This window comes from Callospermophilus lateralis, chromosome 2 (genome assembly GCF_048772815.1).
Source record: "Callospermophilus lateralis isolate mCalLat2 chromosome 2, mCalLat2.hap1, whole genome shotgun sequence".
NCBI lineage: Eukaryota > Metazoa > Chordata > Mammalia > Rodentia > Sciuridae > Callospermophilus > Callospermophilus lateralis.
This window is the reverse complement of record NC_135306.1, coordinates 160,891,539-160,911,889: the sequence shown is the minus strand read 5'-3', so window position 1 is coordinate 160,911,889 and position 20,351 is coordinate 160,891,539. Positions and strand designations below refer to the sequence as shown.

At 45.1% G+C, this 20,351-nt stretch overlaps 1 protein-coding gene across 1 annotated transcript in view; it reads left to right on the top strand.

The window, feature by feature from the left end:
- The window catches only part of Galnt18 (polypeptide N-acetylgalactosaminyltransferase 18), a 333,826-nt gene that overhangs the window by 264,201 nt on the left and 49,274 nt on the right, over positions 1 to 20,351 (top strand). The window contains exons 7-8 of the mRNA XM_076844211.2: positions 13,313 to 13,498; positions 19,721 to 19,858. Of these exons, the coding sequence (XP_076700326.1) occupies positions 13,313 to 13,498; positions 19,721 to 19,858 (324 nt within the window). The remainder of the gene's footprint in view (positions 1 to 13,312; positions 13,499 to 19,720; positions 19,859 to 20,351) is intronic.

Here is a 20,351-nt window from a genome sequence, read left to right as displayed (position 1 = left end):
GTGAAGATAAGTGCAAAATTAATCCCTAAAGAACAAAACAATTAAAAAAGTACATAATGAAGCAATTAGCTAGAGATGGTGGGGATCAGAAGGAGAGCGCCCATGGACTATTGTGCTCGGGAAGGGTCTTCACACTTAGGTTTTGTTAATTGTGTTCAGTGAGGGAGCCATAGAAAAGTGAGATTAATGAAATGTGCGGAAGAGGTAACATTTGAGAAAGGATTTTAAGAGTCAACCTGGTGGAAATTTTACCTTTATAAAAAGTTGAAGCCAAAGGGGGAAACAGCTATAAAGGCCATTATTGGTGCAATCAACAAAATTTGATTATAGACTGTGGATTAGATAATAGTAGTATTTATCGATGTTTAATTTCCTGATTGGGGAGAAAAGGCAAGAGCAAACACCAAAGCAAGCTGGGAGCCAGCAATGCATGGTGAAGCTCCTGAGAGTCATTCTCATTCTCCATTTCCTTTTTCACTTTTCTTTTGCTGAGTTGGCCTGTTTTTTTGTATCAGACTCTGGAAGGTACTTTTGTGTGTGTGTGTGTGTGTGTGTGTGTGTGTGTGTGTATGTGTCACCATTCCACTGTAGTTCTAATTTTCCAGGAAGGGGCCACTGAGAGCAGAATATTGATAAAACTGAGCATGGACTTCTCCTCCTCCAACTCTCCATCATCAACATCATCATGGTGCAGCTCCTGTTGTGGTTTTCCTTGGCAAGACCTGACACTCATAAATCTGCAATTGCAGAAATGGAATCAAGAGACCTCTCCTCTCATTACATATGTTCTTGACTTTGTAAACCAATGCTAGAGGCAGGATACCTATAAGTAAGTAAAATTTGGCAGTGTTTGTGAGTGATGGTTTCCAGAAATTATCCCTACATGTCAATTTTTCTATAAAGCAAGGCTTATGTGTAACATCCAGTCTTGACAATGAAGAATTATTTCCTGGTGTAAACCACCCAAGGAAACATCCTGTAGATCCTCTCTCAATCTCTCTCTCTCTCTCCCTAGCTTGACAAAGTCCAAAGGACAGGGCCTGGCCTCTGGCATGGTGTTGCCCCAGCAGGCAGTGGAGCACCAAGGGGCACACAGTAGAGAGGTCCCCTAACTTGCATTCATCACGCCTGCTTTGGATGCTGCTCATCAGTAGGTTGAGTGTCTTGATAACTTGCATATAGTCATATGAAGAAATCGTGCACTAGGGAGAGAGAAAAGAGGAGTAATACTATGATTTCAAGACATCTTATTTAGGATTTCAATGATTCTGAAGCCAAGCTGTCTCATTTAAATTTGATGTATATAAATAAATAATAGGTAAATAAATAGTAAAACATTCTCAAAACATTTGAGAGTGAAAGGGGAAGTTACTAATAATTACACTGCAACAACAGGTGTATATCTCCATTGTCCCAGACAATACAGGGCCTGTGGTCACTCTACTTTCACGTTGATATGCATATTGAATGAAGTCTATTCATCTGATATTATCTGTTGAGTATTTACCACACACAAGGGAGCATGCCTGACATTGAACATACAATGTTTCTAACAAGTTATAATAAGCCCTGTGGTAGTCAACTCATGTTGCCATAGCAAAGTAACATAGCCTGGGTGACTTCAACAATAGAAATTTACTTTCTCATCATTCCAGAGCAGGAAGTCCAAGATCAGGGTGCCGCATAGTTGGATATGGGGAGGGCTCTCTTTCTGGTCTGCGTACTTGGCAGCGAGAGGTCTCTGGTGTCTCTTCCTCTAATAAGATCAGGGCTCCCTCTTATGACCTCATTTAATCTTAACCACATTCTTCAAAGCCCTGTCTTCAAAATCTTGGAGAGTTAGCAATTCAGCACATGAATTGGAGGGGGGAGCAGAATTTAGCCCATAGCATGTGTTGTTGTGGAAAACACAGAATTGTACAAGTGTCAGGAAGTCAGGGATTGTATATGCTAGATTCAGTGATGACGACATTCTCAAATCCTGTAATAGTGCCTGGCATGCACCAAATGCTCAGTATATAACTGTTTGGTTGTAAGTGTTGGGTTGAATTGACACAGAAGTACACGCTGTGATGTTTAGTTTCAGTCAATGGATTGGAGGGTGACAGAAGTTGAAGGCGAAAGACATGTTAGGAGGCTTGAAATGCAGCTGTCCATATAAAGGTTGTGGTGGCTTGGACCAGATGGAGAGAAGTGAGAAACTCAAGCTATACTTACGAGGTCGATCTGGCTGCATTTGTGGATGCATTGGATGTGGAAGAGGACGCGCTAACAGATGACCCACAAGCTTTGAGCTTGAGCTGTTAGGTGGATGAGGGGAAGCTTAAGGGACAGAGGAGAGGCAGGAGAGGAAATCAAGAACTTTGTTTTGGACAAGATAAGCTTGCAGTGCCTGAGTGATTGCAAGTAAGTAGGGATGACACATAGACCGTTGGATATATAAATCCCCAGCTCAGAGGAATGTGTTTCCTCCTGCTCTGAAAAGCTCCCCCGAAAAGCTCTTCCCTAGCAACAATGCCTCTTATAATCAGTAGAATCTTACAGTGATAATAATCATAGTTAACACATCCTGGGCTCTAAGCTCATACCAGGAGTTACCTCCTATATTACCTCATTTAATTCTCACAACTGTTTTTGGAATTTATCATTTTTTTCTCTATCTCACAGACACGGAAACCAAATCATAGAAGAAGAAATAAATTCCCTAAACTCACCCATACAGCAAATGGGAATTGTGGGATTTGATATCAAGACTGTTTGGCTCAAAGCCTGTACTCTGAACCACAATGACTTTCTGTCTCCCAAAAGTCAGGCTTTGGATCCATTTTCTACTTCTAAAGTACGATGTGATCTCGAACCCCTGTCAGCTCACCTGGGAAATGGTGGAAATCATCATTAGGTCCCCTTCTACTGCAATACTGATCTCTTTATGAATTGCATTTTAAAGGCAAGTTCCATGTAGGTGCTTTCAGAGATGACACCCGGGCTGATGCCCAAGCTGACAATTCGTTTTGATGTACATGATAAGGGCAAATCTCTTTAAGTGAAAACCCAGCGCTCCAGATTTTATAATCTGAATTTCAATCAAATAGGAGGATGCTCCTTAGAACAAATATCATTTCTGAATGAGACATGGTTCAGCATCTCAGCTTCATTTTATCATCTGTGTGATGCCCTGGAGTGAACCCGGGAGCCGAGAGTAGTGTGATGCTTGGGCCAGATTCACAGCTTCCCTGACATCTGCCCCTGGGGTCTGCCACACTGACTTCCACTATTCCATCTTAATGACCCATCAGTCACCTGTCATCAGATGCCCCCCACCATGCTGGGACCATAGTATATACTTTCCTCCAGCAATTCCTGGTTGGATTTCAGGAAGGACCCTCCTGACTTAACATGGCATTGCTCTTTGGACACTGACCCAGAGTAATCCTTTGGGGACAGTGTCATCCTTTTGAGGGACATCTGACATAGATGGTCAATGTGAATTTGATTGGGACATGGTAATGAGCTATTCATATGTGTGGGATTTGTTTCTGATTAGATTAAGCTTCAGAGAGAGGAAAGAAACAGCCACTGATTAAAGACATAAAAAAGGAAACACTTTAAATGAGTAAGTGGTTCATATTCATATAGCAAAGTATAAATTAAACATGGTCCAGGGGGTCTGCTTTGAATAGCAGCTGGATGAAGCAGGCACATCCACAGGAGAAGGAGCCTCACAGCAATGAAGAGGGACTGAACCCATCAGCGAGAGCGCTGAATGCGCGGAGTAAATAGATGGTTTCTCAGTTGTCTGAGAAAATGACTCAGATTAGGGAAGGGAAAGGTTTTATTTGGATTTTAGAAAATTGGTCCCCAAATGCCTGTGGCATTCAAACTCATCGTTCTCTGGCAGCACCCATGATGGTAATGGAAACTAGAGATCTTAGTGCAAAACACAGAAGCAATTAGACAGTGCAAGTGTCAATGGGACTTGATTTGGACCTTGGCTAATACTTCTTTCTCTCAACTTGTGGCTTCTATAGAGGTTTATTCTGTAAACATGACTGTACTGGGGATTAATCCACCTTCCCAGCCTCTTGCAGAGAAACTGAGAGTCAGCCCTATTTAATTCTGTGTCCCCTGTCCAGGATTGGAGATGTGACTGCATTGCTGGACTCAACAACTGTTTGCATCTGGTATTAGCAGAGTTGCCACAGGGCTATAGTCTGTAGCTCTCCAAGGAACCTGGGGCTATATGTAAACTCCAAGCCATGATCTTCTCTTTCAACTCAGCTGGTTTCTTCTTTGGTTTTCTTCCCTCTGCTCTGTTTTTTGGTTTGCTTGTTTGTTTGCTTTTTTCTTTGTCTTTTTTTTTTTTTTTTTTTTTTTTTACTTTATAAAGTAGGCTGTTTTTGAACTTGAACCAGATTCTTACCAGCAGCCTATTCTGCAGGGTTCCTAATATCCTGCCTGCCCCCAGCAACTCCCTCCCTCACCTCTTGAGACTAGATCTACTGTGTTCTCAACCTCTAGTGGGATCCTTCTCTGAAAGGACTCATCACCTGGAATTGGGACACCTGCTTCCTCCCTCTGTCTGGAGCTTTCTTCTACACCCTGGACTGAGTCTCTGATCACTGGTACCTGCAGGGAACTTCTGTGGTCACTTTGCCTCTTTACACATCACAGGCTGCCACAGTGGCCCCCAAAGCTCAGAGGTTAAACCCACGAAAAGTTCATTGCTCACTCACAACACAGACCCCTGAAGGATGCGAGGCTCTGCAGGGCATCTTTTCTCCAAGTGGTGACTTAGGAACTCAGGTGATTTCTTTGTGGATTCATCATCTTTGAACTTGAAGGTCACCCTGGCCTCAATATCCAGCGGATGGGGTGGGTGATGGAAGTACACTTAGACAAGACAATACTAGATGCCCACCTTGTCAAGAAGTGACAGGTGTCATTTCTTTTCTCATCTTATTGGTTTGAGCTGCTCACAAGGTCCCTCCAAAATTGAAGCTGGTTGGGAGATGCAGAGGAGCATCAAGATGTGCTCAGGAGCAACAGGAGCCTCTGCCATGCCCTTGGAGACCACCCCAACCCTACTGTGTCGGTGCCTGACTTCTTTTTCAAATATGAGGTTTGAGATTTGAGGTGATCATGAATATGCTCCTCTGGCTCAGAACCATTTGAGATATCTTCTAATCTCAATGACCACACATGGGCATAGCGATCCTCAGGGAATTTCCTTCCCTGTACTTCCAAGGCCCAATTTTCATGGTTGGAGCATCAGGGTCTGAGGAAAAGTAGAGTCCTCTATCTGTGAAGGGCCAGTTCCTGGAGTGTGCCTTGCTGCTTTTCTCTGCCCCTGGGTTTCCTGTAGGTAGGCAGCTCTTTCCACCCCGCCCCCAACTTCCTGCAAGGCAGCCTGTTAAGTTTTCTTCATGAAGAGCTCCCAGGCATCCCAGCCCAGCTTGTCTCTCCCTGGAATTCTGCCAGTTGAACCCTCCTACTGCCTAGTGATAGTTATGAAGGATTCCTTTCAAAGGGGGAAAATGCTTCAAGTGTTTCTTGGGCCAGACCCAAATATTCAGACCCTTCAGGGATACCTTCCAAGAAAAAGCATCATGTTTCCCAAGGAGCAGTTCTGTCCAGAGGACTCTTTGGATATGATCATTTCAAGAGGGCTTGGGAAACTGTATCCCCAGGGATGTTTTCCTGTGGAGTCTGATGGAAGGATCAGCATTGTCAGATTTTAAAAATGTCTCCTTACACTTTAAAATAACTAAATAGTCACCCTTGGGAACCTGGGGAACAACAAGTAAAGTACTTTGGAGCTAACATGAAACAAAAACCCAACTTTTGATCCTTTGTTCATGCAATAAGTATTTCTTGAGTACCTCTCATGTGTAACCAGTCCTGTGTAGCCATAGGAAATTCTTTGATAAGAACAAGGCAGATATGAGTCTTCTCCCAGAGTGTGGTATTGTAGGCCAGTAACAAGAAAAAGATGCCTTCCCACTAGTAAAGAGGAGGTTGCAAATTAAAACTACAGTAAGAGAGAATTTCATGCCACAGGATTGGCAAAAATGAAAACAAAATTGGACAATGTCAAATGTTGACAAGAATGTGAAAGAATAAGAGTCTCATTCCTGCTGGTGGGAGTGTAACTTTGTATACACGATTTGCAAAAGTTTCACTCTCCGTGGGAAAGTTGAATGTGTGTCTAACCTATGCTCCATAAATTTTACTGTGGTGTAAGTTCATGGAGAGATACTCACTCTCAGGCCCCAGGAGACTCATATGAGAATGTTCCAAGGATCCCCATTCTTAATACTAGAAACAAGCCTGTGGATCAACAGGAGAATGCAAAAATAAATTGCGGTCTATTTATACAATGGAACACTAGGGTGAAGGAAATAAACGAAGCGAGAAGCAACTTGCAGAAGGCATACCATGTGGTTGCATTTATATCGTGTCCCAAAACAGGTAAAACTAAACAATGTTTAATGTAGGTTGTGGCAAGGAAATTATTTTTAAAAATTCAGGATAACAGGTTATATTTGGCATGAAGAAGGAATACACAGAGGTTTCTAAGACACTGCTAAAGTATTATTTCATAAGTGGAGTGGTAGGTAAACATTTGTATTGTGTTGTCTTTAATCCATACACATGAGATATCTCTCTCTCTCTCTCTCTCTCTCTCTCTCTCTCTCTCTTTCTCTCTCTCTCTCTCACACACACACACACACACACACACACACACACACTCATATTTGCTGCAGAAGAGGAAATATGAATGATATAGCAAATAATAGAGAAATGCATGGCAGAGTCTTTTATCAAAATTAGGACAGCCAGGGAAGGAAGGTGGGGATTAGTAAGACAAGTAAGTGTCTCTGTGGTGGGGATATAGGCATTTTAGGAAAGGGGTTGCGGGGTGGGGCAGGGGGGTGGACAGAGATCCATGAATATGGTCTACCCTGGGAACTAAGAAGGTGGCGTGACTGAATAGTACAGGGTAAAAGGTGAGGCTGCAGGGAATAGGATTCATTGCTCTTGGGGGCTCTTACAGATCTTGTTGAAGAGTGTGATCTTTGTCTGGTCACCAGAGATCGCAAGTATGGGGCTGAGCCACATTTTTTTCCGTGCTTACAGTGTTTCCACTCTGGCTACTTCTCTGCCTCATATCCTTGGCCCTGCCTTATGGTGTCCTTTGGATTTGGTGTTAGCCTTGTCAAGATTGAATGTCTTTTTATTTCTCTTTTTTCTTTTTTATTTTTTTCCCATGCAGAGCAAGGACAGGGGTGGGGGGAGGTGAGGGAGAGGCCAAGGGTGTAAAACTGAAGGATGCCTGAAGAGTGAGTGTCCTACCCAGCCTGTCCGTGTCTTTGTTTGCCTACATCTCCATCCCCACAAAAACTCCACAAACACGTTTCTGGTCCTCTTCCAGCTCTCTCCAGGCCTTAGCCTTGGCTACATCAGCCTCATCTTCCTCCTCTGGCCTGCCTGGTCTGCCTTTCCACTCTTGTCTCAGCGTTTCACAGCCAAGCCAGGCGAGACAACTGCACATAAAAAGACAATTAGCCACATGAGCCAAGAAATCAGGACCATGTGAGTGGTACAAATCATGTGTTCCAAGAATTTGAAGGAGGAACTGGGCCAAGCTGGCTTTGTATGGAAGGAAATCAAGTCAGAAGGAAGTGTTTTGGGCTAAGGGAGCAGGGGATACCATTTGCCAAGAGCAAAGAGCTCATAAAAGTCATAAGGAGACAAAAGCTGGAAAGGATTGGGGATATTATCCCGTGGATGTGGCTATGAAGTATGAGACTGGATATCACCAGCCCCAATTCTTTACTTGCAGTAAATAAAACTAGTAAATTGCATCATGCTTTTCCTTTGAACCTGGAGAGAGCTTCAGAATCCTTCTCAACACAGAAGGACATTAAAGTGAATGCATTTAACACAGGAGTATCAATTCATTGGCTACTCCTGTCATAGACTAAAGTGATCAGGAGTCTTTTAGCAAGAAAGATGATCAAACTCTATCCTGTTACCTTCAGCATCTTTCTGTCAACTGTGTCTCAAATGCTGGGCATCATTTGAGGTACTAACAACAAAACTTGGGGTCACCTTGTAGGAAAGGTAGAAGGAATCTAAGGCATCCTTGAGCTCAGCCTCCCCATTCAACAGCTGGGAAACAGACTTGGAAGGAGAGATTTGTTTTTTGTAAATGACAAACACAGACATGACCCCGACCTTGCACCACAGGTTCCCTGTCTTGGGAAGGGAAATGGACCTGACTTCCTGAAAACCTCAGGCCTGTCTTTGCCAATAGGAGCATTTTGTACAGGTCCCAGTCAAAGGCTAACATGTGGTAAAGCCAGGATTCAAGCCCTCTCCAGCAGCCTCAAAGGCCCACCTGCTTCCTTGCAGGTCTAGGTAGAGGTTTGGATTTGGGCTCTGGGAAGGACTGGTGAGAAGAGTGACCTGGCTCCACCCTGGGTTCCTTGTATTCCTCATCTGCCTTAGGTTCTTGCTCACATCTGGGGGGTGGACCCAGCTGCTCCTCACTAGGATACCCCAGCATTTGTGAGGTTGGGGTCTTTCTCTTCAGTGAGTTTCTGATTCCACAAGACAAGGCTGCCTGCTATTGTTCATGCTCATTTGATGACTTCCCGAGTTTTACAACATTTAATTTAAGCTCTGCAGCCAAAGTAACTCTCTTTGGTTGGAGCAGTCTGCACTTAAATGTCAGATCTTCCCTGAAAAACTGCTTGGGTTTGAAGGAAGTCATTGTGTTCCGTAAAATCTGGCTACATTTTATGTTTATGGCCTTTATTAGGGCCTCCAGCTGAGCTGGTTAAAACCATGTCTCTCTAGTCTGAAAGCCCAGGACTCAAATTCACTCATTCCAATAATAGTTATTGAGTGTATACTGAGCATCAAGGCCGATATGGACAATGGTAAACTCACAGGCATGATCCTTGCTTGCATGGAGCTTATAGAGCAGTCTGAGGGGACAGACATTTAAAGAATGAGTCATAAATAAAAGAATTGTAAATAAGTGTTATTAAGGAAAAGGGTGAGGGACCACAGGTGTTCAGAGGGTGGTCAAAGAGGTTCATGTCTGAGTAGGGGAAGTTGTTCCAGGAAGATGAACTAGCAACTAGAAAGGCAGGGAAAGGAAAGACTCAGTGTGGGCAAGAAGCCTATTCTCAGTGCCTGACCAGAAGGGACAGGACCCAGCCTCAGGCTGACATGCTGTCCAGTGTCCCCAGTGACTGCAAATTCAATACATGCCTTCACCTTAGGACCTGCATCTCAGTAGTTGCTTCCATTGCCCTGTTCCATGTGACCTTTTGGTCTTCATTTCCCAGCCATCTTTTTATGCCCACCTCCCCGTCCTCTGTACTTGGGGCATCAACCCACCCACCTCAGAACTCCATGCTGAGCCTTCTCGAGGCCCTCCTTCTTTGACACAAGACTTCCTGTCCCTATCCTCCATTGGGCTTGGGCTTGGGTCTTGCCATCTTTGGTCAGTTAGAAATTGGGCATTTCATATGCTAGGGCCAGCTCCCTTTCTCTCACTTCTTCATCCCCTGCCCCTCCCAAAACTCCATTGGAAGCTTTGTGACATCATCTTCCATTTCGTCTAAATGCCAATGATTTTCTTTTCTAACCTTTATCTACCATCCCACAGGATCTCTGAGATGAGCTGAGCATAAGACTTTTGAGATTCTTTCTTGGGACATGCTGTTGGTCAGTAGAGCCACTCATCATCTAGGAATCAGTGAGCACAGGCCTTTCCTAATTGACTTCAATGTCACCGGCAGGGTCAAGGAATGGTGACATATATGCTGAGTCCGCATCTTCTGTTCCAAACCCTGGATGCTACCCAAAACCCGAAGGCTGTATCCAAGGCAAATGCTGCCCCCTTTCTAGAAAGTTCCTTTTCACAGAAGGGAGGAGACTGGAGGTGACCTCTGTGTTAACAAGCTCTCCTGCCTCTGAGAAGGGAGCCCATGCACCCCTGTCTGATGGGAAGGCAGCCTGTCCTCTGCGGGCTGTTTGCTCCTCAGAAATGGATGTACAGAAGCCAAAGAGCAGCAATTGTGATTCCTTTTATAAACGAATAACAGGCACAGACTGAGGGCTTCCGTGTTCCAAGCACTGCCACAGGGGCTTGCTGAGGCCACAGCTCTCTGGAGTACGCCACGTCGTGGGAGTTTCTAAGACCAGAGGTTGATTATCCCCAAATCACCACCCAGCTGGCAGCCAGCAGGCCCAGAACTGGTTGAGATGTCCTGTCCCTACATACATGATGCTTTCAATTCCTTGACTGCCCACACTGAGGCTGGCACAGTATTAAGCACCACTTGCCCTGTGAACCTGGGGAGAGGAAGTTGCCTGCTAAAGATATAGAATGACAAGTAGCAGAGGTAAAATTTGAATCCAGTTCTCACGGACTCCAAAGCTGTGCTATTAAATTTAATGCCCTTCTCCCAGCCAGCCAGCTGCCTCACTTCTCCTGAAAATCCATTGTTTGTTCTGAGCATCACTTAACACACTGCCAAAGGAGAATTTAAAGAACTAAGAGAATCTTTTGAAAGAGGGAAGGAGATGATTAATTAAACACGCAGTTACTGTGGTGCTAGATTAGGAAAAGGTGAGGTGAGGACCACAGGTAAAACAGGCTAACCTTGTTGAAGCCAGTATGGGGAGGCGACCATGAACTGATTCCATGAACTGGGGAAGCAGGGCAGGGCAGAGTATGTCATCCCAGTGCAGAGGCCTAGCAGTGAGAGAAAAGCCAAGGAAGGAATTCAACATGGCTGCAGCCTAGAAGGTATCAGGGAGCACAGCCAGAAAGTGGGAGGAGTAGGGTCCAAGCCCAGATCAGAGGGTGCTTGTGGGGGCATGGTTCAGGGGAGAGGTGTGATTCAGTTCACACCTCTGAAGATCTCTCTGGCTGCAGTGTGTAGGGGAGTTTGGAAGGAGACAGGAGGAAAGAGATCACTTGTTTGGCAGTAGGTACAGAGATGACCATGGCCTGGACAAGGGAGGTGGCCTCAGGGATGGGGAGAGGGAAGTGAATTCAAGAGACTGACAGCGAGTTTACTCTTCTTTGTTACTGTGTCTAAAGGCCCAAGGAAAGATGCAGCCGCTGTCGCTGCTGTTCCGATCATAGTGACTGCAGATGTGCCAGCTCTCAGGTGAATGGTGAGACTCTGAGAAACAGGTTTTCTAATAAAACTGCTTTGGTGTGAATCATGTTCTGTGTTGTGTTGTGGAAACAGGTCAAGTAATAGCCTCCACTCCGCTTGCAAAAAGAATAATTACCCTGGCCCTTTGTGTTGTCAATAACCTATTCACGGGATTTAGAGGTTTTCATTGAAAATCAGAGTGCAGTGAACTGAAAATCACTACAGTCCCCATAGCACATGGGTCCTGGGAAGGAAGGTGCACCACCTGGAGCCTTCAACAGATCCTTTTGTCTTCAGTACCAGCTGTATGGTCATGGACAGAGTTGTTCTTTAGTCGAGTTTCCCACTTGGAATTGGAGATAATGACAACCACCTTGCAGGGTTATTCTGAGGAGCTCACCGTATAATTTGTATATATGACAGCCGAGACTGACCAAGTGCTTGTGATGGATTGGGTACATTGTATGGAATTTCCTTAATCTTCTCAACAACCTTATGAGATAGGTACTATTATAATCCCTGGGGAGAAGAAAAACAAGCACAGATGAGATGAAGCGACTTCCTAAGGGCCACACAGCCAGTGTGAAGCAGAGCCAGGAGCTGGACTCCAGCAGCCCAGTTGCAAACCCTGTGTTCACAACTATCAGGTTTCATTGCATCCCCATGGGCACAGGGCAGCACCTGCCACAAAGACCCTCAGTGGGAACGCTCCTTTCCTTTCCAATGAGTCTAAGTAATATATTAAACAAAGATAAGCCGAGGTAACTGATAAGTCAATAAATTGCCTTCCAACTCCAACAGCCTTCAGGGTCACCCCAGGTGACAGAGATTGGCAGGAGAGAAGGTATTGTCCTTCTAACCGACACATTTGGGATTGAGCTAAACCCAAATCTGACTCTGCCTGAGATCCAGACTTATCATCATGGTTGGGCATCTATTATACATATGAATATTATCCACCAATTATCAGATTAACCATACTCGGCAAGTGGCCACTATTGTCCAAAGATCTTGACTTCTTTCCTTCAGAAGCCACATTCATCAGCTCTGATGAGGTTTTCAGATTCAGCTCCCATTCAGCAAGCAACAACCTTTTATATATTGATCAGTTGACCAATTAAGCATCGATCCTTTCTTTATCCGATAAGTACTTATTTCTCTGTGGCTCTGTGTGAGGTGCTAGAGATGAGACATGAATGAGGTACAAGTTCTGCCTGGAAGGAACACAGAGTGAGTGAGGCTGACCGATCAGCAAGGAAGTTATGATACCCAGAGGTATGAGGTCCAGAGGAGGGAGCAATTGGCTCCGCCCAGAGGACTGAGCCAAGACCCCACAGTGTTGGGGCCCCATGGTCAAGGTCTCGAGAGGTGAACCTTTTCAGCTGATGAAGGAGATGGAAGAACATTGTAAAATTTCAAACAGAATTGGCAAAGGCCTAGAAACACAAATGGGTGTGCATGTTCAGGATCATGGAAAGATCTGAGTGGTGAGAACTTCAGGATACCACCCATTGACACTCAGAGCTCAAGGCCACATTTTTTTCTTTCAAAAGCAAATTGCATCCAGACTCCCCAAGGTTGGTGATGGTTTAATATCATTCCTTTCTTTGCAGATTTCTCTCCTTTAAGTTCCAAAGCCTAGGAAAAATGGGGTCGGGGTCGGAGAAGTGTAACTGGCTCTTTCTCTGTTGTGACCACTAATCCCTGGCCAGGCCCATGGGGTCCATTTGAAGATGGATGTCTCTGTTGGGAATTCTTTCTGGTCCCTTTAGAGGATCATCATCAAGGATTTTGTTAACTTTTCCCCCAAGGCAGGGAGAAGCCAGGTCTTTGGTTGCAAAACATCTGGTCTCTTTTTGACCAAGCAGGTTTCATGGATAGAGAGATAGGGAATATTAATTTTTTGCAAGTAAACCCACAGCAATGATAACCAAGCCATGAATCAATGACTCAATAGCTAGGCTTCTTTGGGAGTAGAAATCAGATACAGCTTATTCCTTCTCGGTATCAGGGGAGACGAGGTGAACCTGGATTCCCCGTGCTCTGTGTTGAGTGGTCATCCGTGGCCCGGTTTCAATGTGCACAGCCTAGTCTGGGCACTGATGAGTGACTCCTTGCTTCTGCAGGTGTGGCAGTGTGGTGGGAGTGTGGAGGTCCTGCCCTGCTCGCGGATCGCGCACATTGAGCGAGCCCACAAGCCCTACACAGAGGACCTCACTGCCCATGTCCGCAGGAACGCACTCAGGGTGGCTGAAGTCTGGATGGATGAATTCAAAAGCCATGTCTACATGGCATGGAACATACCCCAAGAGGTAGGAAGCTTTGGTGGGGCTGGGTTTGATGGGGATAAAACACAAACTGGGACTAAAGTCTGTCATGCTAGACTGGACGGTCAGCCCCAGTGCATACTGGCAAAGGGGCTGACTCTGAGACTTGAGGCCATTTTTTGCCCCTACCCATCCCTGATTGATGCATGATTATAGAAGCACTTGTTCTTTCTGAACCAAAGTGACCTCATTTTAAATCAAATTTGAACCAGGTGGCTGCTAGTTTCCTGCCTGCTCCTGTCCCTCAGTTTCTCTGTCATGAGGTGTTTCATGGTCTGGGATTATGACTACAGTTCACAAAATGCAACTTGATCTCCATGTAGTATTTTTTTGGGGGGGGGTACATTACAGGGTATTGAACTCAGTGGCTTTCAGCCACTGAGCCCCATCCCCAGCCCTATTTTGTATTTTATTTAGAGACAGGGTTTCATTGAGTTGCTTAGCACCTTGCTTTTGCTGAGGCTGGCTTTGAACTCACTATCCTCCTGAATCAGCTTCCCGAGTTGCTGGGATTACAGGCATGTGCCACTGTACCCAGCTTCATGTACTCTTGATTCAAGCTTCTCCATTGAACCTTTGACCAGAGCAATAAGGAATTTCCATATGCCTGTGGCATTTCCTGAACCATATGAATAGGGAGACAGATACACAACCAAGGGATCCTCAGTAGGAGAAAGGAATGGTTCTGGACATTTTTTAGGTCATTTCTGATCTTCATAGAACCTCATCATTGCCTGTAACTTCTCCCTAGACCTCTAGTTATCTGCATTTCAGAAGTGCTAGGAGAAAAAGCCATGCCTCTCTAGTAGTTTGGTTCAGCTTTGCCATGTGTCACATCGAAATAACCTTGGAATGCTGAGTTAGGAAAACCCACCAGATGTCGGCTGCAGCGTTCCAACCTGCTTACCAGCTTGTCTGCCTGGAGTTCATTGCTTATGTTGCATTCTGTGTGATAGAGCTGTTGACTGCATGACCTCTTTCTTTCCTCCCAAGGCTGTGGCATCCCTTGGGAGACCTTTAGAAAGCTTTAGCTCTCTTTCTAATAGGGAAATGATTGATCTTTGCTTGAAGTTTCTATATAAAGGACTTGTATCCTAAACTTTCTACCAATGTTGTTCTGGCTAAATTGCTGAGAAAGTAGGAAGAGCCTTATGTGGGAGCTTCAGACAATCTCCCTCCTCAGGCATCAGGGACTTGAGTTGGGTTGCATCCTCCTGCAATCAGTGAGATTTCAGCAGTTGGGAGGGGAAATGAGGAAGCAAGGAATATGAGCCAGAGCTCAGCCAACCCTAATGAAGCAGCCCAGGGTTGCCTCCCCGACAGTGAGCATTTCTAGGGAAATCATCACGCCTTCTAGACCCATCTGTGGACATTGGATTACAGTATGTTGTTCAGGGTGCTGAGCGCTGCTGTGAAAAATGATGCAAAAATGTTAAGAACATTTGGAAACTGCCCAGGTCCCTTCTCTCCATTTCTACGAGCTACAGACCTTTTAGCCATCTCCCCTGTTTCAACTGACAGATATTGAAATGGACAGCAACCCAGTGCATGGTAGAGAACTACGTCAGCAAAAATAACCGAGAAATGATGATTCTGTAACTCCTCAGGGGGAAGTTCAAACGAAATTCAGCGGGTAGGGTTAATAAAGAAATGAGTGTGGAAATGTCCAGGATAAAGCCTTAGGTAAGACGGAAGGGGTCAGTGTACTTCTCTCAGCTCCTCTGTTAATTTCTGTGTCCAAACTCCATCTTCTTCCTCTTAAGGCTCTGAAAGACTTTTCCACCTGCCATTCACTTCTGAAGTTGCATTCCAATATTCCATTGAAGCCACTTTTATCAATGTCAGCAAGGTCTTTCTAACTGCCTAATTTAATGGATATTTTAAAGTCTTTAAGCTACAGGATTCCACCTTTTCCTTGAAACTCTGAAGTCCCTGACTCCATTATTCAACACCCTCCAATCTCATCTCTTCCTGGTTACTCCTTTCTTCTTGGGGGCTCATCTTACCTGTTGCTTGAGTGCTCCTGGAGAGGCAGCCATGGCCAACTGCTCTTACTATAGACCAGCTCTCTGGCTAATCTCATCTGTCTTGGGTTGCCTACCACCCATATGTTGACAACATACCTCTAACCCTGTTTTCAGAATTACATCTCCAACTGCCAACTGGACATCTCCTCCTGGTGATCCTGTTGACAATCAAACTGAGCACATCTCCTTTCCCCAGTTCTGCTCCACTTCTTACCCTCTGCCTCAGCTCCTGATGCTACCATCTTCCTAGGAATATGAGCTTGAAACTGATCATCATCCTTTTATCCTCCTTTCTCAATCCTTTCCATCAATCATGGAGCCTTTCCTTCCATTCCCACCTCTTCTCACATCTAAGTTCAGGCCTTGCCTGTCCCTCTGCAACATCCTTCAGATGTCTTCCCTGGCTCAATCCTTTTCCCTTCCAAACTACCTTATCTTTGAAAAACCCACAATGACCATGTCATTGCCCTGCTTAAAATCTTTAAACAGCTCCCTGTTGAGTATAAAGTCAAGGGCTAAGTACAGTGTTTGACATGCATCTGAGCTTCCCTTACCCTCTCCTGTCTGTGTCTCTAGCCTCACTCTCCCCACTCCTTGTTTTGGGATCCACATAAACGACATGCACTGTGGCAACTGCCCACACTCGTGTGTGTAACACAGTTTCTTCCCTCTGTGCCTGTTCATTCTGTTCTATTTGGAATTCCCCACTCTCCACTTCTTTCCCAGCCCCCATGCTTACCATACCCCATCCTTGTAAGCTCAGTTTTGGTGACCTTTCTAGGAAGTCGGCTCTGGCTGCAGAAGTGCTTTCCCTTCCATACATGTTTCTGTCATTGTAAAAGAATGTTTGGTTATCTAAAATCAATCTCTCTCTCTCTCTCTCTCTCTCTCTCTCTCTCTCTCTCTCTCTCTCCTTCTCAAAAGTGGTTAAACTTTAAAATCACTTGTGCTCCACCCTCAGAGATTAAAATTTAATTAGTTTGGAAGGGGGTCCTGGGATCTTTGTGGAAAGTGCTTCTGAGGATTTTAGTGTGTGTCCAGAGCTGCCATAGACTGTGGGATCATGGAGGATACATGGTGTAATCCATATGTGGGTCGCCGTGCCTAGCCTAAGTGGGACACATAGTAGAGCTCCGTGAATCCTTGCTAACACTCATTCGTGGATGAATCAACCTGAGGGTGAACCCTTTCCTTGGTCACTGGCTTCTAGGCTGCGCCCTCCCCTGGGCTGTGCATGGAGCAGAGCTGGCTGCCTCACCTGCGCCCTTACCACGCTCAGCCCCACATTCATGAGAGATAAGAGAAGCCTCCGGCTCTTGCATCCTTGCTGCTTTAATCGAAAGTCAGTTTGTTTGTTAATACACAGAAAGTTCACCTGCAGCAAAGCATCACTATTTTCTTAAGCAAGGTTTGGGAACTCTCTCCCAGCCCCTGCTTCTCCCAGACAGGCTGAGTGCCAAGGATATTCCCATGGGGCTTAGGTTATAGATCTTCTTTCGGTTTGGCTACGTGAAATTTTGTGACCATGTGACAGGGATATTGAGCCATTTTGCGGGTGGCCAACTTTGTTAGTTTCCTAGGACGACCAAAACAAATTATCATAAACTTGGTGGCTAAAACAACAGAAATGTATTCGTCCATAGTCTGGAAGTCAGAAGTCTAAATTTAAGACTTCAGCAGGGCTGTGCTGCTTCAGTGGCTTTGGCAGATAATCTTTGCTTCTTCCAGCTTCTGGTAGCTCCTGGTGTTCCTTGGGGTATAGCTCAAACACTCTGAGTTCTGCTCTACATGGTTCTATCCCTTCTGTGTCTCTGTGTACTTGAATCTCCCTCTCTGTTCTTCTATAAGGATATCAGTCATTGGATTTAGGATTCACCCTGAATCCAAGATGATTTCATCTTGAGATTGCAAACTGATTATATCTTTAAAGGAGCTGTGAAGTCACATTCAGAGATTCCAGTAGATACAAATTTTGGAGGAAGAAAGCATTCCACTCTCTACACTAAACAGTCAGCAAAAGAAGAATCTGTGTTATTGTTTTCTAATAATAAGGACCAAGGTAGCCTTCTCTGAAGTTTGCTTATTTCTCCAGTTTATGACCCCTTGCTTTGAAAAAGGATTTGATGCAATTTATAGTAAACACACAGTGCAGACAAGCAGAAAAGCAAGAGTCAATCAAAAGACTGGAAAAGGGAAGGGGTCTTGATATCCAGAAATTTCAACTAAGAAAGGGGCTGGTTCTTGGGATTCCTAGCAGTTAAGCAGAGGGGGCCCCTGATAGATTATCTCTCTCTCATCATTAATTAATCCATGAGGGCAGAGACAACCTTCATTCCACTCCTGAGTGCAGGAAGAAACGTTTCCCATGGGAAACCAGAATTTTAGGAAAACATAGAGGCCTTCCTAAGACAGGTTGTGCTAATGGCCAACATACAGAGTTAACTTGTAGTCATGTGAAGGCAATCTTAGCACTCAGGAAGAAGAAATAAATACATCTGGGGAACAGCTTTGTGATAAAAGGATAAAATACAGAGAAATGTGAAGGGTTAATACATAACAGATCCCCTGGGGTGGGAAATGGGGACAGATCACATTTATTACCAGTTGGTATATTCACTACTTCATAAATATTTTCTAAACTCATCTCAGTGCTATATCTCAAGCACAGAGCTGAGTGGGGTACAGAAATAAGATAGACTGGGCTACCATCTAACGGAGCAGGGCTCAGAGAGCAGTCCATGGTCAAGCTCTGGCAGGAGCAGATGGGGTAACAGACAAATCAACTGTGAGTTAGTCAGAATGGGAAGATGGGTCCTGGCTGAAATGGGCTTCAGAAATCTGGAATCTTGACCTTCAGGATGCTGAAGGTTCAAATCTTTACATTGCCTGAACCCTGATGAGTAAACCTAATTATATTTTTTCTATATCTGAATTTTACTTCTACTCAAACCCCTCCCAACACTTGTTCTGAGCATGTCCAGATGGATATCAGTGACTTGGCTACTGGAGTTGGTGCTTGAGTTGTAGCATACACCCAGGTAGCAGGTGGCCAGTGTGGCAGGAGACAGTTCTACCTGATGTTTTCCTGTGCTTTCACTATAGCTGGCATCTTATGAGACCCCTCATGCCTCATCTGGTCTCTGGTGCCACACCTTCCATGGTGGCCTCTGAGATGTCTCTGATCTCCATCTGATCCCCAGCTAATGGATCCCCAGAGTCCTCTGCTTCAGCACCAGCTCTTGCTTAACCAGCCCTACCGAGCCATGAGTGTGCAGGCCTGGGAATCCTTGGTGCTCCCCACTCTGCTGTGGGACCACAAGAAATATGGGAACTTCTCTGTCCCTCTCATTCATGGACACATTCATGTCTCCTTTGCTTGTCCCCATGCCTGCTGCACCCTGGTGGCCTGGAGCTCTCCTCCCTAAGACACCAGGCCCACGCTACAGAGAGCCTGCTTCTCCTAGAAGGACTTGGCCTTAGGAGGCAGGGTTACCACATGCATAGGGTAAGGTGAAAGTCAAACTCTAGATGGAGGTTGGTTGGGTTGAAATCTCAGATGTGGGGTTTTGAGCAAATGACCAGAGGTTACTGAATCTCCATCTCAACTCATCTACAAATGAAAAATATATAGGGCTGCTTTATAGGTTGAAATGGGACAATACACATTTATATAAATATAAGCAAATACAAATACATAAGCATGTCTCCTACAGAAACAGGGCCTGGTACGCTGGAAGAGTTGTGTAACCTTAGCTGTTAGATGGATCTTAACACTGTTAATAGAATTAACATTTTCTATCTTCAGTTTCTTTCCCCTTCTTGTCCCTCTCACCCACAGCTCAGAATCTCTCTTCTTTTCTCTTGAAGTAGAGAAAAAGCCTACTCAGACTGTATTCTTCCCATTTCTTTACTTAGTCTATAGCTTTTTAATTCAAAAATCTAAGGATCCAGCATCTTTACGTTCAATGGCTTTTTAATGACAGTCCCCATGTTTCAGAATGCAAATAGGGATGGTTGGAGGGTTGAGCTATGTGTGCGGATGCATGAAGTAACACCCCACGTGGTCCTCGCACCAGTCTCTGAGAGTTTGGGTGGGGGGCACTGGGTCATGCCAAGGTGGAAATCAGGGAGAAGATGCAGTGGGTGGTGGCTGTACCTCTCCCTCTGCTTCCCTGTGCAGGACTCAGGAATTGACATTGGGGACATCACCGCAAGGAAGGCTCTGAGGAAACAGCTGCAGTGCAAGACCTTCCGGTGGTACCTGGTCAGCGTGTACCCAGAGATGAGGATGTACTCAGACATCATTGCCTATGGGGTGGTAAGGAGGCGCTCTCTTTGGGGTTTCATTTAAATGCAGACAGAGAGCAAGACCGGAAAGAGGCTTAAGGAAGAAGGGAAAGGGAGAGGATAAAGCCCCACATGGGGACTCAGAGTGGACCTGGGGACTCAGTGCTGGTTTCTGGACCTGTGAGACAGCCTTTGCTTTCATAGCCAGTAACTCTCCAGGCCCTTAAGTGGGTATCTGTCTGTCTTTTATTGTTCTAAGCAGTTCCGCTCTGGCCCCAAACCTGCATATTCCACTTATTAAAACATCAAGAAGCAACTAGCTGAAGATTGTAAAGTGATATAATTAACACCCACTGTTCTCCCAGCTGGGGTGACTGAGGTCCTGCCAGCCTCCCTGTACTCTCTCACCAAAGGCAATGCTCCCATGCATATGCAGAGCCTCCCTGGAAGGAATTCTGAGAAATAGTTTGTTGTATTTTGAGGGATGTTGTATCCCCACTTCTTGATGGGGATGGAGCAGTTCT